General features: G+C 36.5%; 1 protein-coding gene across 4 annotated transcripts in view; it reads right to left on the bottom strand.

Moving 5' to 3' along the window:
• Positions 1-3,910: 3,910 nt before the first annotated feature.
• The window catches only part of SSBP2 (single stranded DNA binding protein 2), a 308,425-nt gene continuing 285,111 nt past the window's right edge, over positions 3,911-27,224 (bottom strand). Inside the window, exons 12-16 of one of the 4 annotated variants that reach the window (XM_052644049.1) lie at positions 25,006-25,076; positions 22,124-22,202; positions 19,408-19,436; positions 13,816-13,914; positions 3,911-4,599 (exon numbers count right to left, since the gene is read on the bottom strand). In XM_052644049.1, the coding sequence (XP_052500009.1) occupies positions 4,570-4,599; positions 13,816-13,914; positions 19,408-19,436; positions 22,124-22,202; positions 25,006-25,076 (308 nt within the window). In that variant the 3' untranslated portion in view covers positions 3,911-4,569. The remainder of the gene's footprint in view (positions 4,600-13,815; positions 13,915-19,407; positions 19,437-22,123; positions 22,203-25,005; positions 25,077-27,224) is intronic. The other 3 variants (XM_052644047.1, XM_052644050.1, XM_052644048.1) reach the window with 3 other exon arrangements.

The following is a 27,224-nucleotide window of genomic DNA, read 5'->3' on the forward strand; positions in this document are numbered from 1 at the left end:
TTATGTAAACTGGAAAGGTTATTTGAATTGTTTTCTAATAAGTAGATGATTAATTGCATTTACCTGTCAGGACATGATGGTAATTTAGATAATAACACATTGTCTTGTGTTCTGAGAACACTATGGAGAATCCAAATTTCATTTTCTGGGCAATATACTGAGGTCATTTGGCACACACAAAAGAGAAAGTGGGATAAAGTTTTAATGTTAACTGCAAATAAGTTCTGGGAATAAATATTTTTTCTAGGAATATTAATACTTGCCTTTGTCATGCTAATTGCACATCTCACTTAAAAAATGGAAATGCCAAATATTTCCAGGGAAATATTACATTTCAATGGCTGAGATAGTCAAAGTGAGTCCAGTCCTGAAGACAGTAAATCCACAAGGGGAGGTGGTGGAAGATAAACTGTAATTCTATACATGAAAAGACTTAATCCCACTTGAAACTTTATAGTATCTATGTATTTGTCTACATAGTTAAGGTTGTAGACAGCAAAAGTATTTACATTAAACTACTTATAGAAATTATTTTTCTTCTATTCAGGAAGACCATTACACTAAGTTAAAATGGGGAACTTAGAGGAAATACTCCTTGGGAGACTTACTCAATTCAGAATTTCTCTTTAGCACAAAGTTCAGAGAAGTAATTAAAGAGGTCTCAGGTGTTTTCATCTGTAGGTCCTTCCTTCCAATCTGAATTACAGCCCATGGGTAAGGTTGACACTTGTGGTGGAATGGATGAATGTGAATTCAATTTCTTCTAAACACATGTCTACATCGAAAGACTGTAATCATCGCACAATTCATGGCAGTGAAGTGACCAAGGATTTAGGTGGGCCCTTTCGCTCTTACCTTTAGATGCAGTGCCTTCGTAAGAAAGCCTAACGTGGACAAGCTAGCACAGGGTGTGAAGCAGGCGGGGCCGTCTGCTTATATTTGCATTACTCTGTCCATCCCAAATGACTCAAATCAGCTAATTTTTACCATTGAGATAAAACACAATCAAAGGGAGGAATTAATAGTTACCCAATCCAAGTCATAATGGAAGTGTTTTGTGAGCAAACTTCACATTGCTCCCAACACACATGCACACACACACACACACACACACGTTTAATATGCCAAATGGAAGTGTGTTGATAGTGGTTCACCTTTCCAGTATTTCTCAAGGTATGGTTCACTGACACAATTAATGGTGACAATCTAAAAGTGGAAACTGTAATTTTTTTTTTCCCCTGGGAAAACTGTATACTGTATGAAGAAAACCCTAAGGGTGGGTAAAAATGTTCACTTTTTATTTCTACTGGAGGATGCGAGATTGGGAGGGAGGCATGAAGAAAAAGGCCAATGAAGACTTCATGGCATTAAGGACTGTGGAAAACTTTTTGCCAAGGGCTCAGTACTAAATGCCTGGGTATATATTCTCAGAATGAAATGATAGGAAAAAGGTATGGACAGATGTAGGGCTTCTGCATTTTCCAAACTGAACTCTTTTATTTTCATTTGCTCTTTCAAACCACAGGAAGAATGTTAACTGAATGAGCCTATGAAATGCAATAGAGTTCAGAATGCTTAGAGAATCATAAAAAAAGACATGGACGTTTTTGCTATTTTATTCCTGGAGAGAGATGATTGTTGTAGGCACTTTCCATGACTCACGGAGCAGATTTATTAATTTTCTGGCCATAGAGAAATCTTAACCTCACATTCTTAGCTATGTAATTCCTGTTCATCAGAAACTGAGTCCAAACTGGAACACTTGGGAAGAAGCACTAACATTCACCCATCAAAGCTGTGGGTTGTTACCAGATCAGTGGTACCTCCAGACTCTGTTCCCATATGCAATTTTGCTATAAGAAAGACAGCTGATTAAAGACATACACACCTTAGAGATAACTTGTCATATATTTTCAACTATGGTGAGTTAGGCAGAACGCAAAGCAGAGTGATAAGAATGAATGTTTTCACCTATTTATTTTTATATTACACATGTATATTTTATATGTTCAATGTAGGCAAGAATTGTTAATATTACTGTGAGATGAAACGTTAAAAGTAACTCAGGAAAGGGTAGTATACATAAAGACCAACACAAATGCATGAGGTGAAAAGAGAATAGGATAAGGTTTAAATGATTCAACTCCTAAACAAAATTAATATACAGATATACTGTTTTCCATTTGGTAGATGAGAAAATTATTTGATGTTAGAATTAAGTATCCTTATTTTCTAGTTTTCTTGAATACAGCGTCTTCAAATTTTCAACTGTCAGGAACTTAAAAGACTAGCTATTTTTAATCTGGGTTCCAAGAGAAAAAGAAATACTTAAGCTGAATTGATTGCTATACCTTGGTTTTTACTTTTTTTTTTTTTTTAAAGCAAATAGGCTAGAAATAATGGGACCCATATTGCCATCCACATTCTAATATTACCCCCAAAATGAGAGCAAGTAAAATCATGCTCATGATTCTTTGATAATAAGAAACAATACCTTCTTAGAAGGCAAATAAAAGAAATTCAAGATCACTAACAATGGAGAAGAGAGTCAACAAAATTTTCAAAATTCTAGCATTGTAAGATTAAGCTTATCACAAGACGGTCAGTGTTCACACAACTATCATAAAGTGAAAATTAAAATTATCCTTGGAAAATTCACGTGTCTGTACAAGGTGTCATCTTCAGGCTACCCTGGCTTGAGTTAAAGACCTTGTGGTCTGAATTTTTCATGAAAGCTTGTCTGCAGCTTGAAAGCTTGAAGCTGTTCTCCAGTGTGCAGTCCTAGCCTCTGCACAATGTGTGATTAATGGCAACTAGTTTGATTAGTTTAAATCTGGAACATAAATTTTAATTCAACTTCCTTTTCCCCTTTTAACAGTTCTGCCCAGCATCCCTGTCATGCACAGGCAAAAATCTTTATTTTCAGAAGGAATAAATCCTTGTGGATTTGAGAGAAGTAAGTCATCTAGGATCAATGATGAGTAAATATAATGCCAAAGTGTCACTTTAGAGACCATTTGCCTCAAGAAAGATGGATGCCCCTTACCTGATATTAAACAATGCTTTTCAAAATCTCTTGAGTTTGGATATATAGTTGTTTACAATTTTAACAGGAAGGATCAGCATCTTAGCTTTCAGAGTCTAAAGTTGGTCTTCACACTTTTCCATTATAACTTTGTTGTTTACATGTATGATGGAACACAGGAAACACAAAAGATCTGAAAAGGGCCACAGAGCGATGTGTTTTCATAAGGGAAGTGTTTTGTTTATAAATTTTTCTAATGTTTTCTGAACAGTTATACGAAGTAGAATATGACTGATGTCAATGACTACAAATAATTTCCCTCTAATGAAAGTCCTATATCCTGGGAACACAGCACCTGCTTTGCTGCCAGTGAGTAGGGACACAGTCAATTCTGCCACTAGTAAGATACTTGGGTAGACAAGCGGCACTCCAGAACCCCTGGGGTGTGATTAAAATTTTCCTTCTCCTTTGTGCTAAAAGCCTCAATCATTTGAATGTATCTCTTTGCAGTGTCTGTGTGAACATGTTCACAAGAAGTCTGAATAAAAATGAGGCACCATTTCACATTAGTATCTTATTAAAAAACAGCTCTAGCATTCCTGGTGACAAGTGACTAATTCAAGCAAATAGTTACTATGTCTGGGCTTTATCGTGTTAAAGAGAAAATGTGTTGCTAAAAATATGATGACCCCTGGCACTTTATTGCTATGGTCTAAGCAACTGCGGCTAATTACTGATTTTCTGTATCATCTAAGCCAAATCAAGAATTCCACCTAGAGCAGTTACTGCAGAAATATACTGTGTTAGGCCCCAGCTAAGCTTCTGTTGATTTGAAGTTTTTTTCCTACATAAAAAGTACAAAAATACTCACTGAAGGTTACTGAGAAATTGTTTGATTTGACATAAAGATGAAGACACACTTCTTTTCTTAGTACACGTTGTCATTCACAGGATAACTTGCATCACACGCGATTTAATGAAAGCTCTCAAATAAGCGATTTTATTCCTATCCATGATTGCAGACATTTACAAAACCATAACATCTGAGTTCACCTTAAAAAATAACTTATATAAAGCAGTGATATACACAGCACAAAATAGTTCAGGGAGGGGCAGGAGCAACTTTTAATAATTAAAATGTAAACGTGAAAAAAAGGATGGAATAAAAGTCCCTACTCATTTCTACGTAAGATGTCATGTGATAGTTATTTTACAATGTCCTGTGGGTCAATGTATGCATGTGCGTGTGTCCATGTAACATACACACATACAATACATTCTCTTTCCCACACATATACATACACAGATAATCATTTGCAGTTCAGTTGAGGGCAATTCTAATGCGCCGCTCCGTACAGTTGTTCGAATCACGTTTGGACCCGCTTTCTTCACAAAATAGGGGAGAGAGCAGGAAATAAAAAGGTTGGTTTGGTGTGACTGAGATTCCTTTGTTTAACTGTACACTGTGATGAATAATTTTCTTCCGTAGTAGTTCTGTGAAGGGCTGACTCACTGTGGTTTCCATGAGGAGACTTGGTAATGGATCACACACTCATTGTCATGCTAGGGGAGTACTAGGAGAGAAGAATCCATATTTTAACAACAATTCTACAGGCCACTGACATCCCCCTTGGTAAACAACAGTAACTGTGAATTTTAATGCTTTTTATGAACAAGCTTTTAATACAACATAAAAACTTAGAAAGCAGGAAAAGAGTAAATTATATAGAACTGACTGTCCTGAAATGTTAACTATTTCCTCTGGAAAGCAACCAGTCCTGTCCTCTCTCTGAGCGTAAGGGGCTGATAGGTACCTGGTCCCTTAGCTTTTTTTCTTCTAGCCAGATTCAGGTTTTATGGGCCCTTGGAACAACTAGGGCAAAAATCTAGCCCAAGGTCGAATCATATGAAATAAGTATGAGGGGCAGGCTAGTCTTCGTTTTTCTGCTAGCTTGGTTAAGATGGGAGGCTACTAGCCTCTTGGTGCTTGTTTCCTCACCTGTTAATTCTGCTTAATGATAGTGTTAATCTTAAAGGGGTTTTGGGAGGTTTGAATATAAACCCCTTAAAACTATGTATTTATTGGAAACACAGAAATGTGCTCAGTAAATGCTGGATTAATAATTGAACTTCTAGCTGGCCATAAGAAATCCTCACTAGAGCACTGAAAAAATATCAATACTTAAAGAGTCTGATTTATACTTCAGCATATAAACTTCCCTGAAACTCTGACTCCAATCTCAATCCACAAGCATTTCTGGGTGGAAGTAGGGGCTCTGCCGCCACGTGCTACTTGTCTGTTTGAGGCTGACCACTGGTAGAGGAGAGGCTTTCAGAAATTTGGAAACATAGTCTTATAAACGATAAATAGAGCAGTTATTCTGATAATGATGCCAATATACCCTCATAAAAAGCTTTTCTAAAGCTTTTTGTTTTGTATTGGGGTATAGCTGGTTAAGTGTTGTGATGGTTTCAGGGGGACAGTGAGGGGACTCAGCCATATACAGACATGTATCCATTCTCCCCGAAACTCCCCTCCTCTCTGGGCTGCCACATAATGGTGAGCAGAGTTTCATGTGCTATGATGAAGGTCCTTGTTGGTTATCTACTTTAAATAAGGCCCAGGTATTACTTCTTGTCCACAACTCCAGATGTGTTTCTAATGAGCAGCCATGTTTAAAAACACCTGGACTATATGATCTTTTATGTTTATCTAGTTTGTTTCACTTTTTCTATTTCATATTCAGTGCTCCCAATTTCATTTAGTTTGTTTTCCAATTTCTCCATCACTGTTGTGTTTGATGTTCTTTCTCAAGTCTATCAAGTATGTGTGTGTGTGTGTATATATATATATATGTAAATAGTATGTATAGTATATATTTTAGAAAACATGAATTTTTACCTAACTAAAAAGTTTGACATTTGGATTCCATTTTTTTGACTTAGTATGAACAGATGCTAGATTTCGAATTGAAAAATAATAGATATGCAATAAGCAACAAAGGTTTACTCTATAGCACAGAGAACTGTAGTCGATATTTTGTAATAACTTATAAGGCAAAACAATCTGAAAAATGATACGTATGTATGTTTACCTGAATCACCTTGCTGTGCACCTGAAACACTGTCTGTCAACTATACTTCAATAAAACACACAGATTAAAAAAAACTAAATACAGCAGTGTGCACATGTCCACCTAAACTCCCCAACTATCCCTTCCTCCATGCTTCATCCTCGGCAACCATGTTTGTTCTCTAAGTCTGCAAGGCTCTTTCTGTTTTGTAAGTAAGTTCATTTGTATCATTTCTTTTTAGATTTGACATATAAGAGATGCCATATGATATTTCTCCTTCTCTGTCTGATTTCATTCAGCATGAAAATCTCTAGGTCCCTCCACGTTGCTGCAAATGGCATGATTTCATTCTTCTTGACGGCTGAGTAATAGTCCATTGTATACAGGCACCACATCTTTTCTCCATTCCTCTGTTGATGAGCATGTAGGTTGCTAAATGTCTGGGCTCCTGTAAACAGGGCTTCCATGTGCCCTCATACTCTTGAGGAATAGACTGTGATGGAAGAGTTCTAGAGTAGCATTGCCCAACAGAACTTACTTCAGTGGTGGCCATGTTCCACAACCTGTGGTGTCCAGCATGAAGCCACTAGCCACATGTGGCAACTTGAGTGCATGAAACGTGGCTAGGAACTAAAATTTTAACATGATTTAACTTGAACTTGTTTAAATACAGCTGGTGGCCTCTGTCTTGGACAACACATTCTAGATCATCTGTCATGGGAGAAGCATCTGCTACAAATGGAATGTTCTCTGGATGAAGGGGGTTTCCAGATTAGATGTAAATATGAGGTCTTAAATACTTTACATGTTTTATAAAAAACTGAGGACCAGGACCTTTTCATACTGTTCATGGGGTTCTCAAGGCAAAAAATACTGAAGTGGTTTGCCATTCCCTTCTCCAGTACATCAGTTGATGCTTTTGAACTGTGGTGTTGGAGAAGACTCTTAAGAGTCCCTTGGACTGCAAGGAGATCCAACCAGTCCATCCTAAAGGAGATCAGTCCTGAATATTCATTGGAAAGACTGATGCTGAAGCTGAAACTCCAATACTTTGGCTACCTGATGTGAAGAACTGACTCATTTGAAAAGACCCTGATGCTGGGAAAGATTGAAGGCGGGAGGAGAAGGGGACGACAGAGGATGAGATGGTTGGATGGTGTCACCGACTCAATGGGCATGAGTTTGGGTAAACTCCAGGAGTTAGTGATGGACAGGGAGGTCTGGCGTGCTGCAGTTCACAGGTCACAAAAAGTCGGACATGACTGAGAGACTGAACTGAACTGAGGACCAAGGCAAAAGGGAATTCCTTTTAATGTGGTACTAATGATTGTGCCTCATGGAAAGAGGCAGATCAAGTGAGAGGGTTTGGTCCATTCTGCAAGGGCTTAACCAGGAACAATGATGATCCTGAGAAGAAAGGCATGAACCTTCTGAAAACGGAGCAGAGAGAACAGATGATGTGAACTCCAGATGAGCTAAGGTGGTGTAGGAATCAGAAATGAGGTATAAGGTGTGGACTAGATATGGATGGATGTGTTAATATGGAGAAAGCAGGATTTCCCAGGGAAGAGTGCAGGGCGACGGTGGTTCAGCTGGCAGAAGTCTGGACTGAAAGGCATCAGTTTGATCTATGGCTTAAACCCCAAAACCCCACATTGATCTTGAGTAAAAGTAGATGACTAGGCCTGAAAACGGGTCACCAGAGCCTAAGAGGAGGATTGTTAATCCTTTAAACACAGGTCCAATCAAGAAAAAATCTACTTGTTAATCATTTAATAGCCTCAAATTTCCATTCAGTCTAGAAAAGCTAAATGAGACATGTTACTGACTTTCCATGTTGGAGTACAATGAGTAGGTTGATAAAAGGGGAGACTGCTAGAAAAGACAAAGGGGATTCGATTTTAAAGACAATGTCTTCCCCTTTAAGCTTGATAGTGGCAGCAAAAAGCAAAGCTAAATAAAGCCCCAAACCCCAAACAGTCATAGACAAGGATCTGTGAAGTGGAGCCCACCCTGACCCTGTGCTGGGAGGGCTTCTACCCCCAGCTCATCAGGAGAAACCATGCAAATCTCCACAACAAGGAACGGCAGCATGCTGCCACAAACTATCCACAGACTTTGACAAATGATTATATTTTGGTATTTGACATTTAGGAGCAAGACTAAACAAGAAGATAAATGGATACCAATGTTTTATTAAAAGTAGAAAACATTAGAATATGGCAAAATGGGCACAGGAAATTGGATGTTGTTCAGTCACTAAGTTGTGTCTGACTCTTCACGACCCCCATGGGCTGTAGCCCACCAAGGTCCTCTGTCCATGGATTTCCCAGGCAAGAATATTGGAGTGGGTTGCCATTTCCTTTTCCATGGGATCTTCCCAGATCAGGGATGCTTTCTACGGCTACTCTTATTTATAGTAAGAATCGGTGAATCAGTCATGTTGCACACAGAACCTTCTGTGATGATGGATATGTTCTATTCTGTGCTGTCCAGCACAGCAGCCATTAGCCACACATGGCTACTAAGCCCTTAAGATGTAGCTAGTCTAATTTAGGACCTGAAAATTTTAACTGGATTTAATTTTAAACAACACAGCAAAATCATCAATCATTATTTTAAAGACAAAGACTTTAATGGGTATATTGTGCCAACCTAAAAACAGTAAAAGCCTTTAAAGCTTTTCTGAAAGGACTTCAAAGGGTATGTTGGAAAAATTTTCTGGGTAAGTCATAATTAATTCTACAGACCATCTCATTTAATGCACATCCTGAATAATCGGATTTTAAAAATCCCTGAATCCTTTTTTCATAAGGATTATTCCAGTTCTTTCATATGTCAAGTAACATTAGGTAATATTGTTAAGAATACATTGCAGTATTCATTCTAATTATACACTGTTTAAAAGTATGCATATATCCAAACAAATATATGTGGACATGCCCTGCTACCAAGCATGTTTATTGGTTGTTCCTATTTCTTAACACTAGCAATTGTTAAGATTTTAAATCTGTAGTATTTCAAATGTCTTAAGCAAATCTTACAGTAAAATGAGAATCTGTTACAGATTCATTGGGAAGTTAAAGAGAGTTAGGTTTATTCAGGGAGGAAACTGAGTGGAAAAATAGGGTACACCGAGAAAGTCAGGGCCAGATTTAGTCAGAAAGAATGGAAGCATCATCTCTAAGCAACACGACTCAGAAAAATTAGCAGGCATCTAATAAAATTTAAAATTTGAAAGTACAAGTAACTGTAAAATGAGGCTCTGAGTATATTTGGAATAGTAAAATAGATTGTGTGTAACTAGTAAAATAGTTACTAAATAATATATAGTTATAAAATAATATATAGTTACAAAATAATATAAACTAATAAATAGTAAAATAGATTGTGTCTATATAAATGATGGGCTATTTGCACTGCTAAGGCTGTAAACCACTTATCTGCTGTTGCTTTTATTGAAACTGCTTCAACTAAGTGAGATTGAGGGAAATTACAAATTTTCTAGGAAAACTCACAGAATGTGCAAGCAAAGAGGAATTTTGCTATTGATTGCTATTCAAGCAGAAGAGAAACAGCTGACATTTTTTTCCAGAAGTAAAGAGAGAGTAGGTGTTAAACGGGGTATCGTGCTTAGAGACATGAAATACTCATGGCTCACTGTCCTGAGGCCACACTGCAACTCTTCTGTCCTGCCACTGCGTCAGTGTGCCATGGCATATTCCCGTGTTTACGCAGGAGGCTGTGACATCAGGTTCCCCTCCGTCAGATGGGAACAGTTTGGCCTTACAAAACTGTTGACTGCGTCAGTGTTTGGTTTAGCATGTGTAGCATGAACCAGAGAATTTATTATACCCACTTAAGGTACCGTGGACTTCATCGGAAGTATCCATTAAATCTTCAACCAATGTGTGTGCATTTCTGTTCACACACTAAGAACACTTCAGATCCTATGTTTATTTCTAAGCATCTAGATATTTTCTTTTCTTATTAAATAAGAGATAATATTACAGGTACCTGAGCTGAACTAAAGTGAAATAAATCTAGTGTGTATGTGGCTATGTTAAAAAAAAAATACATGCGGGCATATGTGATTTCTTTGCAATAGCAGAAAATGACAAAAGGCAGTAAGGGTAATAAGAAATGATCTACTGCCTTGTTGATAATTCCTATTTGGCAACATGATTTTGACAGCATGTTTGCTCAGCTGATTATAGTTCAATGCTATGGTGAAGTATTATGCTAAATTAATTCAAGAAATAAGACTGCTTTCTCCTGAGAGGTATGAAGCACTATTTTGAATTAAACCTTTTTGTATTGTTTTCAAAACCAAACATTTTCTAGAGTTTGAACACTAGGGGGCATCTTTGTTTTTTGAAATAAAGGCTTGTTTATGACTTCCCCCCGCCCCAAAGAGTCTGAATAGTGGCTCTATTTTTTTGGTTCACATTTTTCTACATAAAGTATGTTGGCACTTCAAGTTTTCTGCCTTTGGGTGGACATTTCCGTCTGTATATGGGTTATATTAAGCAGCATGTATGAAATAACTGGGACAGTGTCTGTAACAATCAGTTAATAGATGTTTGCTTCCTTCCCAGGCTGCTTCTGTGGTTAAACTGCAAAATAAAGAGTGACAACGCTCAAAAGGCAGACTGCTCAAAAATTTTGGCTTTACAGACGTTATGTGCATTAAACACTAGAATCTGATTGCATGTTTAGTCACAGGAAATGTTTCCTTTTTGAATTCATTAAGCAGTTCTGCTTTTCCTTGATGATAGTAAAGCTAACTTAGGAGAGATACCAGGTCTATTTACAGCTTTAAGGCCTTACTACATTTGTCTACATATGTCTACATACTACTACAATTTGCAATGAATTTCTTTTGTCTTCCTCCTCTCTGCTCCGTTTCTTGATCTTTTAAAGTGCAAACAAAAATGTAGTAGAAGAATCCATATCAAGGGCGTCATTCATAGTGGAGACCCCCTCACAGGGTGGGGGGCGGGGATGGCCAGTGGCCAGTGTAGACCTGCTTCTAGGGCTGTGCTATCTGCTTCCAGGGCTGCGCTACACTCCAGGCAGAGGCAGGTTTTCCACCCCCATCCAAGTAGTTCTCTTTGGGGGACTTTTCTAGTGGGGACGAGAGAGGGGAGGGGAGACAGGCTGGAGCTTTTAGTTTTTTGTTTTTTGTAACTCTGCATAGCAGCTTGGCATTTTACCTCCTTCCGGGCTTCAAGGGTAGCAAGGCCGGGCTAGGGGAGGGGGAAGCCCTGCTCAGCTGCTCTCTATGCTGTGCACACAGTCCCAAAGGGATGTGCTGTTTGGTGTGTGCATAGTCCACCTGGGGCCAGAGGGCGAGGCTGGTGTTTACACAAAGTAGATTTTAAACTCCCCTTCTCTCTGGTTTTCTGATCACCACGAAAAGCTCTCTGATGCCCACTATGAAGCTGGCCCCTCCCCGACGAACAGCTGTCACCAACAAGGAGTCTGGGAAGGAAGAGTGGGGAGAGTTCCTCTCGTCCCAGCCTCTAATGTCACATGGGATCTCTTTAAAGAAGTTTTCTTGTCCAATACAAAGCTAATAAATTTCCTCAGTGCTCTTTAAACACATGGTTTCTATTAACAGTACCTGTTAATCTGACACGTGGTTTAATTAGTTGTGTGAACACATTTTCCCCATCAGATTTGCATTCTTTGAGGTCAGGGACGTGTTATGTTTATTTCAGAATACTTTGTCCTTAACCTAGTGCTCTGCATACTACAGGCTCAACACATGTCTAATGGAACTGAATTAATTATCATTTACCTCACTGAATTATAAAATTTTGTTACTGGAAGAATTAACATAAAATGAAATTAATGTCTCTAATTAGATAAAGACAATAGTAACTAATTAAAATTAATTTGTCCATAGTCTTGAAGCAAACTAGAGAAAGAACCAGGATCCAAAAAAACAAAATCCCATAACCCTAAGCGTTATGACAAACTACAAAGTTTCTCACATTTTTCTGTTTCCTCATCACTGATGGGCTAATCCTTTGATTTTTTTAAATATAAATTTTTATGTATACCTTTCTTGTCCCCACTAATCATATATAGCATGCAAAAGCCAAACTAAAAATCAGTGTAATCGTATGTCTAGTTTTAACAGAAGTCAAGTGTAAAATTACAGGAAGTCTTGTCCCAGGTAGAGGTGCTAGGTCAATAGCAAGAAGTAGAAGACTCCACAGAACACTCAATCTTGGGCTCCATTTGGGGACGTGGCCATTCTGGGTTCACGTTAGGCGCGCTACAAGCTACTGCTTCAAGTTCTGATCTCTGGTAAAGGCTGAATTAGGGCAAAATGAAGGTAAAATCAGAAAGGTTTCTCTTCTGATTCTGCTTATAGTTTGGTAGATCCTCCATAATTTTAATAATGGCAGCACATGTACTGGAGGCACTGACCCTGTGGACGTGAAATCAGCCTGGGTTCTGAAGTTCTTCATTCCAGTTCAGGCATTCTTAGCAGAGAACGTGGATCAGCACCACTGAGGAAGCTTTTTCACCTAGAAGTATGCTGGGCCCCACTCCCGGAAATCCTGAGTCACTGGGTCTAGGGAGGCTTCTGGGAAATGGTATTTTTAAAAATTCTACAGGTATTTCTAGTGTGAAAAAAACCCAGCTAATTAACTATTGTCTCGTGTGATCATTCCTTGAGAAAGATGCCATGTTGCCCTTTTGGTCTCTCCAGTGCCTAGCATATTGCTTTGGTGAGGGCTCAGTAACTGTTAGATGAAGGAATGAATTTTATTGCTTCCCTGCTGCTGTCTGGAGTAGGCAATGGCACCCCACTCCAGCACTCTTGCCTGGAAAATCCCATGGACGGAGGAGCCTGGTAGGCTGCAGTCCATGGGGTCGCTAGGAGTTGGGCACAAGTGAGCGACTTCACTTTCACTTTTCACTTTCATGCATTGGAGAAGGCAATGGCACCCCACTCCAGCACTCTTGCCTGGAAAATCCCATGGACGGAGGAGCCTGGTAGGCTGCAGTCCATGGGGTCGCTAGGAGTTGGGCACAAGTGAGCGACTTCACTTTCACTTTTCACTTTCATGCATTGGAGAAGGAAATGGCAACCCACTCCAGTGTCCTTGCCTGGAGAATCCCAGGGATGGGGGAGCCTGGTGGGCTGCCGTCTGTGGGGTCGCACAGAGTTGGACATGACTGACGTGACTTAGCAGCAGCAGCAGCAGCTGCTGTCTATTTTTATGTAGACATGAACGCTGCCTTTGTTTAAAACTATAGTCACACAAAAAATGATGTATCTAGTTCAGGTTAAATGTAAACAACGCGTTAACACAGCAGGCAGGAAAGTCTAGAGTGTGAAGTACAGGCATCTTAGAGACAAGTTTTGGAGCCTCAAAGGGTGACCCAGGACGCTTCAGTCACGTGGAGACTGAGGAAGGTGATCAAATGTGCAACCTGTTTCTAGCAGGTTCCTTCATAATGCATGATTTCTGTAGAAAAATTGTTCTTAGAATTTTCATTTTTGTAACCATGTACGTATAATCAGAGTTGAAAGTACATTTTTTTATGTTTTCAAAGAAATTCCACATTATTTTCTCTTAAAAGATCAACCTATTGAACTCTAAATAGTCATAATAATGGCTTCATGCATTTATTCTAAAGAAGAGCTTCAGAAATAAAATCTGGATATAATAATGTAGTCAAGGGAATACTTACACTCTCACTCTGAAAAGGATTTAAGAAATTTCCCCCCATTTCACCATCATCCCTTGGAGTGCCCGGCTGATTACTCAGGCTCATATTATTGGGAGAATTCTGTAAACAAGATTTAGAAAACAAAGCATTTTTAAGATTTTAATTTCCCTTTTACATTGTACTGTTTCAAACATGGAATCTATAGCATCATCTCTAAGAACAAAGTAGACATAATTCCTACCTCAGACTTCTACCATGGGTTCCAGTTCATCCTTTGTACCTTGACAAGACCTATATACTTTCCCAAATGAAAATTAAAAAACAGAAACCCCAAATGACTCACCATAACTCTTCATGTTAATCTCAGAATCAATATTTATTCAAAATCTCACCTTCAGTTTATGGAGTTCATAGGACTCCGGAGATTTTAAGAAACATTTCCAGGAGGCCCATGATGAACAGAGCGGGCTACCCATTGATTAGAACGGATGGAACAATGCCTTCCCTGGGTGATTTTACTAAAGGTCACTATTTTCATAAACATTTCCCTTTAATTCTACATGCGTTTTGCGTAAGTAACACGATTTTAGCCATTACTTTTATATGAACCATAAGGAAAAAAAGGAAAATAGTTAACGATAGTTAAGAACAAGAGGAATAAATACCCTAGAACTTTTGAGAATTCAATATGTACTTGTAGAGGGAAAGGAGGCTCCCGTGTGGAGTGATCTCGAATCTTTTCCAACCATTTGTTTGAGTAGATGTATTCAAAACTCTTAGCATAAAAAGGTTGATAGGAGCTATCCAGTCAAACACTAAGTTAGCAGTATATTGCTTTATGCTCTATTTAAATTTTCTGGTCCCATTATTACTGTGTGGTTTTAGCCACATGAGGTCATCTGACACTCCACCTCGATGGGGAATGCAGAGTGGCCAGCAGCACGCAGAGCTGCGGCTGTGACCGAGGGATTCTTGCAAAAATAAACGGCGAGGGTGAAAACTCTTACTTGGTATTTCAAATGGAAGCCAGGCTTTGGAGTCTTTTCCTGAGTCACTGCCATTTATATTCTGTTTCTGAATAAGTTTAAAAAAAATTTTTTTTAAAGAAAATTTCTGAGGATTCTGACTTATGTCATAAAAATGAAAATTTCATGAATGAGTTATTCCCAGAAGAATATAGGCTTTTAAAAAATATGGTTACAGTGTAAAGCAGAAACAGGTAGATGAGCTGGTGGAAATACAGCTCGTGTCTTGCCGTGCTCTGCACCTCAGAGGGAGGATCTGAGAAGACGGATTCTCTGAAGTCCATAGGAGCTCCATTAGCCGGTGAACCCCAAGGGCCCAGGAACCACTGCCTAATGGCATAGAGAGGGTTCTATTTTTTTGACAATTGTTTTTCCTATGAAAATGTGAATTTCCTAAGTATAAAATAACTGAACTTTGAAATGTACAGGGATAACTTGATTTCCTGGAAAAAAAATTAAGTAAAATTGAGGTGCAATTATTTAAGCTTCAACTCACTAAAATAAATTATTAATCAACTGTTTTAAAAATAAGGAATGATAATATTGACTTAGTTCAAAAAAAGGGAAAATTTATTTTTAAAAATACTGTAAGATTTACCCCAAGTCTAGCAGTCTTTTTGGTCCAGACAGATTTGTCATTTCATGGAGAAACTGTAATCTTGGAGTAAAAAATAATCTAACATAGCTCTATAAGGGTATTTGAGCTGGATACTTGGACGTACTCAAAAAAATGATGAAATAAGCCCTCTCCATCCTTGGGTAATATTCAGACCCCTAGTCAGAAGCCTGCAAGATACTCTGAGAGGAACAGCATCTCTGACTAAGCTGGGGTGCTCCCAGACTTTGTTGCACTTCTGCCATGTATCATTCCTTTAAAAACTTTTTCATTTCATATTTAAACATTTTTTTAACATTGGAGTATAGCTGATTTGCAATGTTGTGTTTCAGGTGTATCGCAAGTGAGTAAGTTATACAAATACGTATATCCATCCATTCTTTCTAAGATTCTCTTCTCATACAGTCCATTACACAGTACTGAGTAGAGTGCCCTGTGCTACACGGCAGGTCCATATTAGTTATTTATTTATTTAGAGTACTGTGTATGTCAATCCCAATCTCTCAATTTATCCCTCCCCCGCTTACCCCATAAGCTTCTTTTTTACATCTGTAACTCTATTTCTGTTTTGTAGATAAGTTCACTTGTACCTTTTTTTAAGATTCTACATATAAGTGGTAACATTTCTTAATTTACAACTCTGAAAGTCTGGCCACATTCATATTGATTCCCGATTCAAAGTGTCAATTAAAATATTTGAAGTTTAAAAGTAACAGTACATTAATATTTAAATACTTATAAAATACTTCATGGTGGTGCTTTCCCTGCAGTCTTTTCATAGCATGGTGACTCAGTGTTAAGCTGTTTTATGAGCAGGTAGTGGTGTAGGTAAGAACATTGGGAGGAAAGTTAAAAGGACACAGCCTTATACATAACTAAACTAAGTATCAGATTTCTGAAACTTTTTCCTATCTAGGTCACTGGGTGTATCTGAAAATTGTGAAATGATATAGGACATTAAAAAAAAAGTGAGGTAAATTCCGTAAAATGTTGTGAAAACAACAGAAGTTGCTCAACGGGGAGACTTAAGGAAACCATCACAGTGCTGTTGATGGTCCCTGGATGACATGATGAGGATATAGGGAAAGACATACTCAGTATTGGCATTGTAGGTTGGGGTGAGGGAGCAGGTTATGGTTCCAAACACCAGCCCAGAGCAGGTTATGACGGTGGGTGGCAATGAAGTGTCTATACGTTGCATGTAACTGCAGCTCTGTTTTTGTGTAGTATCTCCAGTAGATTTCATCCACAAGACAAGACTGTAGTGCACAAACATGGTTATGTTGGTCAAACAACTTTTTAAAATAGGAAATTTAAAAATGTTTAACACTGATGCTTGACAACCTAGAGGGGTGGGATAGGGAGGAAGGTAGGAGGGAGGTGACATGTGTATACCTGTGGCTGATTCATGTTGATGTATGGCAGAAATCATTACTGTATTGTAAAGTAATTATCCTCTAATTAAAAGTTAAAATAAATTAAAAAAAGAAAAAATACAGGTTAAATTGGAGAATTAGGAAGATGCAACTGGAGGCTCAAGAAGGATTGTGAACAAAAATAAGCAGTAGTGTTTATTAAAAAATATCATTTTCCCATTCACAAAGAATGACTAGAAAAAGAATAGGATGAAAAGGAAAGAGCCCGGGAAATAAGAGAAAAGAGAGGAGAGCTTCTTGAGATAGCTGGACATGTGTTGGAAAGGAGGAAGATAGGGAAAATGAAGTTAGTGACACCTTGCATAACTCAGTGTGAAAGACTGAAAAATTAAGCAGTGAGTGGAAAGAAGTAGGGAAGAAAAAATTGGGAGGGGAGTGTACGGTACGTTTGATGCTGCTGATTAGAGATAAAGTGACCATTAGTGTAGAGGAGATGGGACAGACAATCGTGGTGCCATCACCCTGACAGCCTGGTTAGAGCCCGCAACCTGGAATGAGCAGTGAGGCGCTGCAGAACTGAGATGCTTAGGAGTCCATTTGAAGATGGATGCAACTAGTCATTCCTAGTACACTGTTGAGTGGCAAGTTTATTACCTGGGCATAATTCTTAGGTCAACTGAAATGTATTTGAACTTCCTTTATAAAAGTTTTTCCTTATTGTAGTTGTTTGGTCTCCTTAGTTATACTAAGCTTTTTGGGGGCAGAGACTATATCTTGTTTAACTTTGGATTTTTATAGTCCAGATTAATGCCTTGGCACATTCATGTTTACTGAATGAAGGAATTCCCGCCTACATATATGAACCACTTGAGGGTGAAGATTACGTTTGTATTCAAAGAAGTCTTTTGTATTTTCCCACAGTGCACAAGGCAGTATTCAGTACACAAAAGTACACAGTTGGCGGTCAATTAATGCTTCAAGAATAAACAGTACATCCTTAGGCAAGAGAATGTTACTAGCAGTAGACACAGTGTGATGCAAAAACTTGTTTCTGGGAATAGGAATGGAAAAATAAGCATAGATGGCGTGGCAACAGATCTGATCGGAAGGTAGATTAGAAGATGGTATTTCATTTCTCACTATGGCCTTTAGCAGTTTTTAAAGTGCTTTATAATTGCAAAGTACTTCCCCATGCAAAATTTTGTTTACATCTATGTAGTATACAAGGTTATGTTAGTGGAAACTTTAGGAAGATGGCCTTAAGCAGACTGGATGTTCCCGCCTTTGTGTAAAATAAATTATCTTTAGATATTAGAATATGCTTCTCAAATTTAACTTCAGACATTTTACTGTGACCACAAAGCACAATTCAGCCAACATCAATTGTCAGATACCTAAGATTAGCCAATATAATCATGGTCACCTGGTTTGTAAAGGTGCTTCTGAGAAAGAAGTCTCTAATGGAATCATACAATGAATCTTATTTTGAAAACAAGATTTTTGAAGGCTTACCTAATATAATTTCCCACAGAGGTAAGACAGTGCCCATTGTATATATTTATCTATTTTTAGAAAAGAAAGAGCTTCCCAGTGGTTCCTAAACACAGACATCCAAACTGCATGTCAAACTTCTCGGGCCAAGCACCCAAGCGATGCAGATATAATGTCAGGATGCCAATTAAACTTCTCTCTCTCTTTTTCAGTTTGAAGTCTTAATTTGGAAATATCCATAGCTCAACTTCATTTTACTTTTCTTGGCATCAGGAATTTTACTTTATTATACATGAATATAAATTCAAAGTGGAATTAAAAATGAAGGCATCCTTTAATGAATTTCTGTATTTACTGGCAAAAAGCAGACTTCTGAGAGAGTCACTCTAGTGGTAGTTAATAATTAGTTCTTATCAGCCATTCTAAATATATATTTGACCCACAGAGAACTATTTTAAAATTCATCATGACCTAGAAACTATTTAGGTATTCTTCTTCAAAAAATATACGGCATCTTAGCAAAGGATTAATTTTAGATACTCAGATGATTGACAGAGGAAAACCATGGACATGTGCTATTAGAAGGGTAACTTTCCAACTTCTGTTAAGATAACTTCCCTCTAATTACTTTCTTACTCTATTTTATGGAACTGTAATAATGATTAAGGACATCAGCATTGCCTGATAAGGGTTTGAATGACAAATGAGATGTATAAATGTAATACTTCTTGCATATAATAATCACTTTTTCAAATTTACCTCTTTCATGTTGCTCTAGACTCCTTTACATTTTCAAGATTATCTAAACGATGTCAGTTTGCTTTACAAATGTGCAGCAGCATAATGTGATTAAACTGATTGTTATTTCCTGGGTATCAGTTAATCATGTATATCACATCCTGTAAATGAATCTTAGCATGCTTTGAAACCTTCTTAAAAGACTCATTTTACCCTTTCCCACAGATTATGTGCATTAATATTTTAAACTTTTACTTAATTGTATCTCGCCTTCTACTTTCAAGCTCTTATTCAAGAACAAAATTCATAATGTTACTCTCATAATCTTAAGAGTTCAGATTAAAATCACAGAATATACAATACTCACCTTGGAAATACTGTCCATATCTCCTGAGCCTAAAACAAAATAGAGAAAAGCCTTTATTAGGTAAATATTCTATTTATATATTAAATATTCCTTTAATATAAACAAATGCAATAATCAAGTACACTGTATGTATTTTTCAATGCATGTCTCCTGGATTTTTGAATCTCAAAAAATTACTTTTCTCTATACTATGTGGTGAATAAGTATCATCTGATGGCTAATTCAAAGAAAAACTGTAACTACTTCCCAATCATCTACTTTTTTTGTATAAAAAAATAACTAGAAACCCAGTGGCTTTTTCCCCCTTAAAATATGTGTTTAGAACTCTGTGCTAAGTTTATTTTGGATAAATGGCAACCTAATTGTAATTCAACTGCAGCTTAAAATGGACAGGGCAGGTTTTTGTCTTTTGGTTGGGAGCTCCTATTTATCTCTCAAGAATTTGTATGGCGCCCATGAAAAAATAGGTGGAAAAGCCTGCTGAGAAATTAGTGCAATAAAATATAAGATTAAAAAAAAAAAAACAAACTATGGCTATCATAAATTCCTGAAAGCAAAATAGCAGACATGCATATCCTACTCAATTCAAAATTTTAACATGTGTATACTAATATACATATATGTATATGTTTATAGATATGTAACTAGATAGCAAGAGAGAAATCTCTTTTCTGAACTGATGCTTCCATAAATCTGATAAAATGTAGAATGGGCACTTGCAACATGACCTGACAATATTCTGAACCACATTTTACTATAATAACCCAAATTGAAGTATTTTTACTATTAAAATTTTGGCAGCAATCAATATGTGTGGCAATCCGTCAAAAGTTAAAATGTCTTCAAAATATAATGTTGTAGTTTTATTTTAATTCTTAGGAAAAATGGATCATCAATACTAATTTATTTTCTTACCTAAGAAATGGAATCACAACTTAGGTAACAAAAATAATCAAATCCTTGCCACAATTTTAGCTTTATTTTCAACTATTTACATAATTATCCTGGTATAAAAACATTATATTTTAATAGCACAGCATTTAATAGACAGTCATAAAATGAGAGCCTATTAACATGATTAAGTTATAAACAAGCATAATAAGCTGTTAAATACTAAATATATATAACTATGTAAAATATATAGTAATATTCATGATAGATAACAAGTAAATGTGAAAATATTCTGAAAATTCTATTCCAGTGAGTAATATAACTGAGAATCCTCTATGACCAAATGCTATCTTTTTACAAATGATATTACAATTAAAAGACTGGAAAGTAAATCATTTTGCAATAAATTAGAAGGTAAAACTCTAGAATGGTGCTGTCCAGTAGAATTTTGTGTGATGCTGGAAATGTTTCTTTGTGCTGTCTGTTATGACAGCCATCAGCAAATGTGACTATATGCACTTGATATGTAGCAGTGCAACGGAGGAATTGAATTTTGTGTTTAATTTAAAATCAGTCACACATGACTAATAAACACTGTAATGGGACTGTACAAATTAATATTTTGAAATCTAGAAAAATAAGCATATATCCTTAAAAGTAAAAAGTCTATCAAAGTGTAATTTCTTGATTACTGAAGTTACATAGCTTTTCAGAATATAAGAGGATGGTATTTCCTGACCTAGGGTGAAAGTTAAAGGTGTTCAGTCATGTCTGACTCTTTGCAACCCCATGGACTATACAGTCCATGGGATTCTCCAGAGTAGAATACTGGAGTAGGTAGCTTTTCCCTTCTCCAGGGGGTCTTCCCAACCCAGGGATCAAACCCAGGTCTCCCATACTGCAGGTGGATTCTTTACCAGCTGAGCCATAAGGGGACCTAGGGTGGGGCTGTGAAATCTGTGTAAACCTGAGTTACTCATGGGCATGGTTTCTCCAACTTAAGTAAAAGATGGTTCTTTTTCAGAGGAAAAAAATTAGCACAAACCTCCAACCCCACTGTCAACTTTTAAAATAGTTTACGATATATGATGATGATAAACATACAGATATAAAATAAACATTTTTCCTTTATTTTTGCGTTTGGCCTGCCTACATATACAGTGTGCTGTGTGACCACATCAATTTTTTACCACTTGTTTCTGTTTCTAACTGTTGTGAACTTTTTGCTCACCTTGCAGGTAGCTGGCTTCATTTCGTAAGGAAACATCATTTATGAAGTATGTTTTCAACCATTATTTGTACTACTTGAAATCAGCTTTATTATGAACACAGACAGTATGGGCAGTGTTTTTTCTTAAGAGAATCAATTTATCCACAATATGGTAACTGGTTTTACTTTTTAAAAAGAGACAAACATTAAAAAGGAGAAATAAAATTAAGAAAGTTTTGCAGAGAACCAAAGCTCCTCTGAGCCTATGTCTATAGACCTTGGGAGATACCAGAGGCCCATTGGGAGGACTTCACAGTCCTCCAGGTGCCCAAAGCTGCAGCATCTCTTTTTATCATAAGCACTCAGATTTCGATAGGTTAAAGGAAATACCTGTGAATATGAGCTCGGATAGAACAGTTCTCACACATCTGAGTTTTCAACTGTTCTCCAGCCATCATAGCAAATATACTATGGATTAAACTATCAGTTGTAGGTAAAGCTGAAACATTTCAAAATGAGCTCCTATACACAGAAGAACTTTGTAAATCATGATATTATGTCAAATTAAGGTTTTGCTTTGAATTCATTTCTGAACATCAGATTTAATATCCTTACCTAAAGAGCCATTCATGTGATGTGACTCCATTCCTCCTAATCCACCCATAGGGCCATCTGACCCAGGGCCCATTGGAAACTATTTAAAAGATGGAAAAAATGACTGTGATCATACTGAAAACAGTTGTTTATCTCAATGTCACAATATCTATCTTCAACACTGTAAGATACTCCTACAACTTATTTTCATTTACAAGTTATAGAGATTATTTTCCTAGATTTCCCCCCAGCTTTCTAGAATCTCTATCTGCACTGCTATTTCCCTTATTTCATCTTCTCTATGTTCTGGATCTTCAAGCTAATCCTTATCCATATCCAAAATTTCCTTAAGATATCCTTAACCAGAAAGCACATATATTTCAGTGCAAATGAGAAGTACTCTCTCCAGTGCTGTTGACAAATTTTGCTATTATAAACCAGAGGTAATTCTTAAGAAGCTGTTAAAAGTATTGGCTTATTAACAAGAACAACTGAACATTATACATTTTTTGTAGCAGACAATTTCTCATTGTTCAAATGGACAAAATAAATAATGTCATTTTGCAGGTTAAGTATATTTAGTGCCTTGGGGATAGCTGAATACACCTAAGTTGTCTTGGCAATCTCAACCACGTCAGTTTAATGACAGTTAGGCATTCAAAAGCAGTTATATTTAACATTCTTTCAAAGTAGTGTTACTTTATTTTCAAGTGAAACCCTTACATTAGGAGTCTAGTTCAACACATGTGTGAACAGATGTGCTGTGATAGACTAGGTGGTGGAAAAGTCCATGGCCTGCCGCTCAGTCTTTGCCTCAACTCCCTGGATACCTCGGAGGAAGCTCAGACTCCACTTTGAAGACAGGCTATCTACAATCACCTTATATGTACAGTTAAGATACTGAAAACACTTGTTCTTAAAATTTCTCATGCCCAGATAATTTCTTCCATATTGAATGCATGTATGTGTGTGGTGTATGTATGTCTATAAATGTTGTATGTATGTGTGCCTATAGATGGGGTGGTGATGGTTACTCATCAAGGAGGCTTTAGGGGAAAAAAACTGCCTCAGCAGACATGCTGTATATCACTGACTCTGTGTGGAAATAACATGGCTTTCCATCACCGTGCTCGCCCATATCACATGCTTATATATCTTCCCAGGGTGATGCCAATTCTGTTGCCTAAAAGTATGGATTGTTTTTTATTTTCCAGTGACTACTTGGAATATGTGTGCCTCTAAAGAGAGGTCAGAGAAATTAACTTTGAACTTACTGTTGTTTTTCAGCCTCCCCCCGCCCCGCCCCCGCCGCCGCCACCAAAGCATAGTTTAGATCTGGGCTGAGACACTGGTGGCAGTGAGGCTCACAGCCTGAGCTCCTCCTTGGTTTGGTCCCTTTATCTGGCCATCACTGTGCTTTAAGCAACACTGACTGTAGGTATGATACTTCAAGCACAGAACACTGCAGTCCGAGCCCTCAACAGGCATTGGCTTTTACTACCCATGGCTCAAATAAATGATATTTGAAAGAATGACATGCTCATCGTCTACTTCTTTTGAATCTCTTCGTAACAAGTGAGAGAACCAGAATGGAACACACTTAGGTGCCATCAGTTCAGCTGCCTGCAGAAATGTCTTCAGCACCATATGCTCTTGCTTTCCTCCCTTATTCCTTCCCTTTCAAATATCAAGTCTTAAGATATGAAATTGCAGTATGAAGTGCTTTTCTATATTTGCGCTGCATTTCTGAAATGAACATTGTTCATGATTGTATTCAATGTTTTTAAAATCTCTGTGAAAACACCTTTTAGACATTACTGACAGGAAACTGTTTTTTTTCCCTGAAAAAGAATTTATTTGATTATATAAAGGGAACTGGTAATTGAAGGTAGTGCTGCTTAATAGAAGTAAAATATGTAAAGTTCAAGTGTGAAGTACATAAGTAAATTTGGATTTAGTAGCAGCCATCTTTAAAAAGTAAAAAGAAACAGGTTAAGTTAATTTTAATAGTTTTATTTAGTTATGTAATCAAAATTATCATTTAAAAATAGTCAATACAAAACTTTAATGAGATATTTTTTCATACAAGTCCTCAAAATCCAGGGTGTGTTTCATACTTGCAGAACACCTCAGTTTGGTCTAGCCACATCTCAGTGCCATACCCCACCGACGACTTCAAGTTTCCCTTTGTTGGCCTCACTGATAGGAAGCTCAATTATAATATTTCATCCCCAGTTTTTGGTATACTTTGGGGAATTCTTTACACATGTTTTGATTTTTCTTTGAGCTACCTTTTAGTCATATATATATATATGTAAACTGTATTGTTAGAAAAATATTTTGTTAACATGTAGGTTTCATAGACCAATACCATTTTTCTGTAAGCGTTTGTAGAAAAATCACAACCATATGCCTTATTAAAAATGCCCAAATTCTTTCTGTAGAACTGCTTAAGTTCTATATTTAAACTCCAGATTTCAAAAATTTAAAGAAAAACAAGCATATTCAACTTCCTAATTTAGTTTTGAGCTTATTAGGAAAAAACCAGAACCACCTGAATAAGTTAATGATGTGCAAAACGAGGTGATCATAAACGATTACACATTACCTGTCACCTTCAAACAGTCGATATAAATTATTAGATATTTGAGATGAAATAAGACCACATACCAACATTTTATAATTAAGTTCCATTTTACATTTACATTATACTAATATTAAATCTCTTGTTATGTATGTTATAGATAATGTTTTTTTCCAACCCAGAACATAGAGTCTGATATTTTGATATCCAGTAAGGTCCTGGATAATAAAATACAAAGCCAGTATCAACAAAAAGAAAGGTACTTAGAGACTTGAGTCTTCAAATACATTTCAAAAATTTTTAAAAAAGGCATAGTTACATTAGGCCTGTTAGGTCCTGGAGGTACTGCATTCATTAAAGTATACATGTTGTCTCCAGAGTTGGTTGAATCTGAAACAAAATATTATTGAATTAATATCTTTCATTATAATTTACACCCAAGTCATCACAAAATAATAATCAAAGATGATCTGGACACCTATGTATATTAATAGCTGTACCACTTGAAATAATCATTATTGATGTTCAGAAACAAGTAAGCCATTTTCTGACCCAGAAATTATCATTCTGAGGTCATAAATTAGGAATATTTACTTAATAGGAATAATCACTTGAATAGTTCAGGTCAAAAGGAATATCACTTTAAAAGTCTAAAAAATTATAGTAAACTTTTCCTTCTTTAAAAATATGAAAACCTTTTGACTTCTCTAAGCAATTTATATGAATACCTATAACAAAAATCTCTTAAAATTCAGATTTAGTAAATTTTTAGTTATTATTTATTAAGGTTTCTTAATATACCAATTTAAAAAATATATTTAGGCAGGATGATGGAATATCCTGGCTTACTTCCCAAAGAAAGAGATTAGAAAAAGACGATACAACTGGAATGAAAATTCTCTTGCTTGAAGTAAAAGCCAGCTTTCACTAGTACAACTTCCAATAAAATTTTTTTAAGTCATTTTACTTTTGATTCATTATAATAAAAATAACTGTAATGTATATCCATATAAATACACATAACATTTTACATTTCATGTCTATTACTAGTCCTCATTAAGTCTGAGTATAGGTGTTTCTAACGTATAGCCTAGAGTGAAAGGCTTAATGTTTTATGTTTAGAAACTAATAGTTATAAAATGTTTTTCTATTTTCCCACAATTATATAATTCTCTTAAATAAAATATTGTAGGCCTCTACTTTGAAAAAGTTGTTTTACACTGATTTAAGGCAGAAGATAAAAATCATTTGCTTCCTTACGGCAATAATCGTAGAGTGAGAAATAGGCAATTACTTTTCCTCTTATTTTTTCATTATTAAACATTAATTTGTTATTTTAGAGTAAGATGCCATTTATCCTTTGTTTATAAACAGTGATCCATAATCCTAAATATTATTTTTTACATCTAGATTAACACATCATATTATTAAGAAAGTTGAAATGCCCACATCCGGCTGACCTCTGTTTATACTAAGTAAGCTCCTAATCTACTTTTGTGGCCTGAAGTATTTTTACATTTTTATGTATACTATACACTTGTAAACTCAGGCTACTTTTTCTTTCCTGCATATGTGGATCCTTTTCCATCACCTTATTTTTGTTCTTTTTCCTCCAGCGTCTTTGCTACCCAATCTCCACTTACTGAGATGACATTCTCACTCTTCAAGGCCTACTGCCGATGATACCTCTTCCAAGTTTTACTTCCCCTGATACTTAAAAGTGTGTGAGTGCTCCTCCACCACTGAATTATGCTTTGCATTATAGTTAATATTTTGTCTTATTCTTCCCTCTGGCTTCAAACTAGGTTATAAGTTCTCTGAGAGGAGGAAAGGGGCCATGTCTTACTCATACTGTATACTATAGACAATGAATACCTGCTAACTTAGATTCAACTCATGGCATAAACGCTATCCCATAAAAACTTATCTTTCAGAAAAGCTGGGTTTGTTTCTTAAACATAGGAAAACTTAATGGCTTTTCACCTTTATTAGTCTTACTAATTTTAGTAATTAATTTGAAAGGAAAATGGGCTGTATATTTTAAAATATGCAGAAAGAAAATTCATTGCTTTTAAGACTAATCAAAAGAATTTAATCTGAAAATGAAAAAACATTCAGGGAATAAGTTTGGTATTTTTTAGAAAATGTCTGATTTATAGACAAAAAAAATATACAATAGATATTCTGGCACCTATTTTTTGGAGGCTGGGGAATACTGGCTTCATATTAGAGGACTGACTGATAAAGAATGAGTACATAAAAGAGCATGCAGAAAAGCCAGCAATACTGGTGGCAATTTTTGGCTTGAAAGGAAGAATTGATCAGATTACTTATCGCCTGCAAAGTTTAGTGTCACTCCAAAAATTTTATTTGAGTACTGCAAGTGAAATATTTGTTAATCATATGCTACCTTCATAAATAAAACCTTAACTTCACCAAAAGGAATGCAAACGTGGGCAAGATGTTCAATTCATATACTTCTATCTTCAATGAATTCTGTTTCACTTCACTGAAGATGTTCTGAGGACAGAGATCTAT

This window comes from Budorcas taxicolor, chromosome 7 (assembly GCF_023091745.1).
Source record: "Budorcas taxicolor isolate Tak-1 chromosome 7, Takin1.1, whole genome shotgun sequence".
Lineage (NCBI taxonomy): Eukaryota > Metazoa > Chordata > Mammalia > Artiodactyla > Bovidae > Budorcas > Budorcas taxicolor.